The 1,081-nt window shown below is 51.4% G+C and overlaps 1 protein-coding gene across 1 annotated transcript in view; it reads left to right on the top strand.

Moving 5' to 3' along the window:
- The first annotated feature begins 472 nt into the window (after window positions 1-472).
- Window positions 473-1,081, top strand: part of LOC103367742 (olfactory receptor 2K2) — a 6,038-nt gene continuing 5,429 nt past the window's right edge. The window contains exon 1 of the mRNA XM_008295859.1: window positions 473-837. Coding sequence (XP_008294081.1) covers window positions 473-837 — 365 coding nt within the window. The remainder of the gene's footprint in view (window positions 838-1,081) is intronic.

Genomic DNA, 1,081 nt, shown 5'->3' with positions numbered 1-1,081 from the left:
CGAGACACAAAATGACCACAAAAGGAACAAAAAATAAGTATTAAGTGGCACAAAATGACCAAGAATATGCAAAACAACCACAAAGAAACACAAAATCACAATAAAGAGACACAAAATGACCCCACAGAGGCTCTGAGCTGCGTGGCGTATTCCCAGTGAGCGTGGATGGCATCATGCAGGGTGGGGTTTGTGTTGCGATGCAAGAGTCGACTGTGGGAAGAGATGGAGGCATCCGAGAGCCTCCAGTCGGCAAAGTGAAGAGATTTAAAGAGCGGCACTTTGTTGGTCAGTTCAGAGCAGCAGCGTCGGTGAAGACAGGAGGTCCGACAGCTCAGCAGCAGTTCTGATGAAACGCTGAACTTCCTGTTGGTCGTCGGTCCTGCAGGTACGACTGTTTTCTAACCGCCTTTAACTGCAGCTTGTTCCTGACACTGTGGGGGTCTGATGTTCTCGTCTCATGCAGAGCTGCCGGATGGAGAACCTGACCCTAGCGAGTCCCGTTGTGTTCGAGCTGGAGGGCTTCTACGTGCCGCCGGGTTACGGCTTGCTGCTCTTCGTGCTGGCGCTGCTCAGCTACGTGGCGGTGCTGCTGGGCAACGGCCTGGTGGTGAGCATCATCGTCCTGGACAAGAGCCTGCACAGGCCCATGTTCGTCATGGTGTGCAACCTGGTGCTGTGCGACCTGCTGGGGGCCACGGCGGTGCTGCCCCGCCTCATGGTGCACTTCCTGACGGGGCAGAAGAGGATCGCCTACTTCCCCGCCATCGCCCAGGCGTTCTCAGTGCACACGTACGGCGTGGCGGTGCAGACGATCCTGGGCACGATGGCCTACGACAGGTGAGGAGCGGCAACGTCGTTTCAGAGTTGTTTAGTCAGCACATTTGAAGCTGCTGCTGCACAAAAGAGCAAAAAACAAAAAGCTTTTAGCTGCTTTAAATACAGTCAAAGTGCCCCACGCTGTAAAATAATCAGTAGAAACAGATCTATGATGATATTAAATCAACACTTTATTCTGTGGCTTTACTAGTTATTAATTCAACATCACAGAGAAAATCTGAAATAACCGTAAATGTTCAAATAA

Source organism: Stegastes partitus, unplaced genomic scaffold (assembly GCF_000690725.1).
Source record: "Stegastes partitus isolate 25-593 unplaced genomic scaffold, Stegastes_partitus-1.0.2 Scaffold1080, whole genome shotgun sequence".
NCBI classification, from domain to species: Eukaryota; Metazoa; Chordata; class Actinopteri; family Pomacentridae; genus Stegastes; species Stegastes partitus.
The sequence above is the reverse complement of the archived record's forward strand: the minus strand, read 5'-3'. Positions and strand labels throughout refer to the sequence as shown.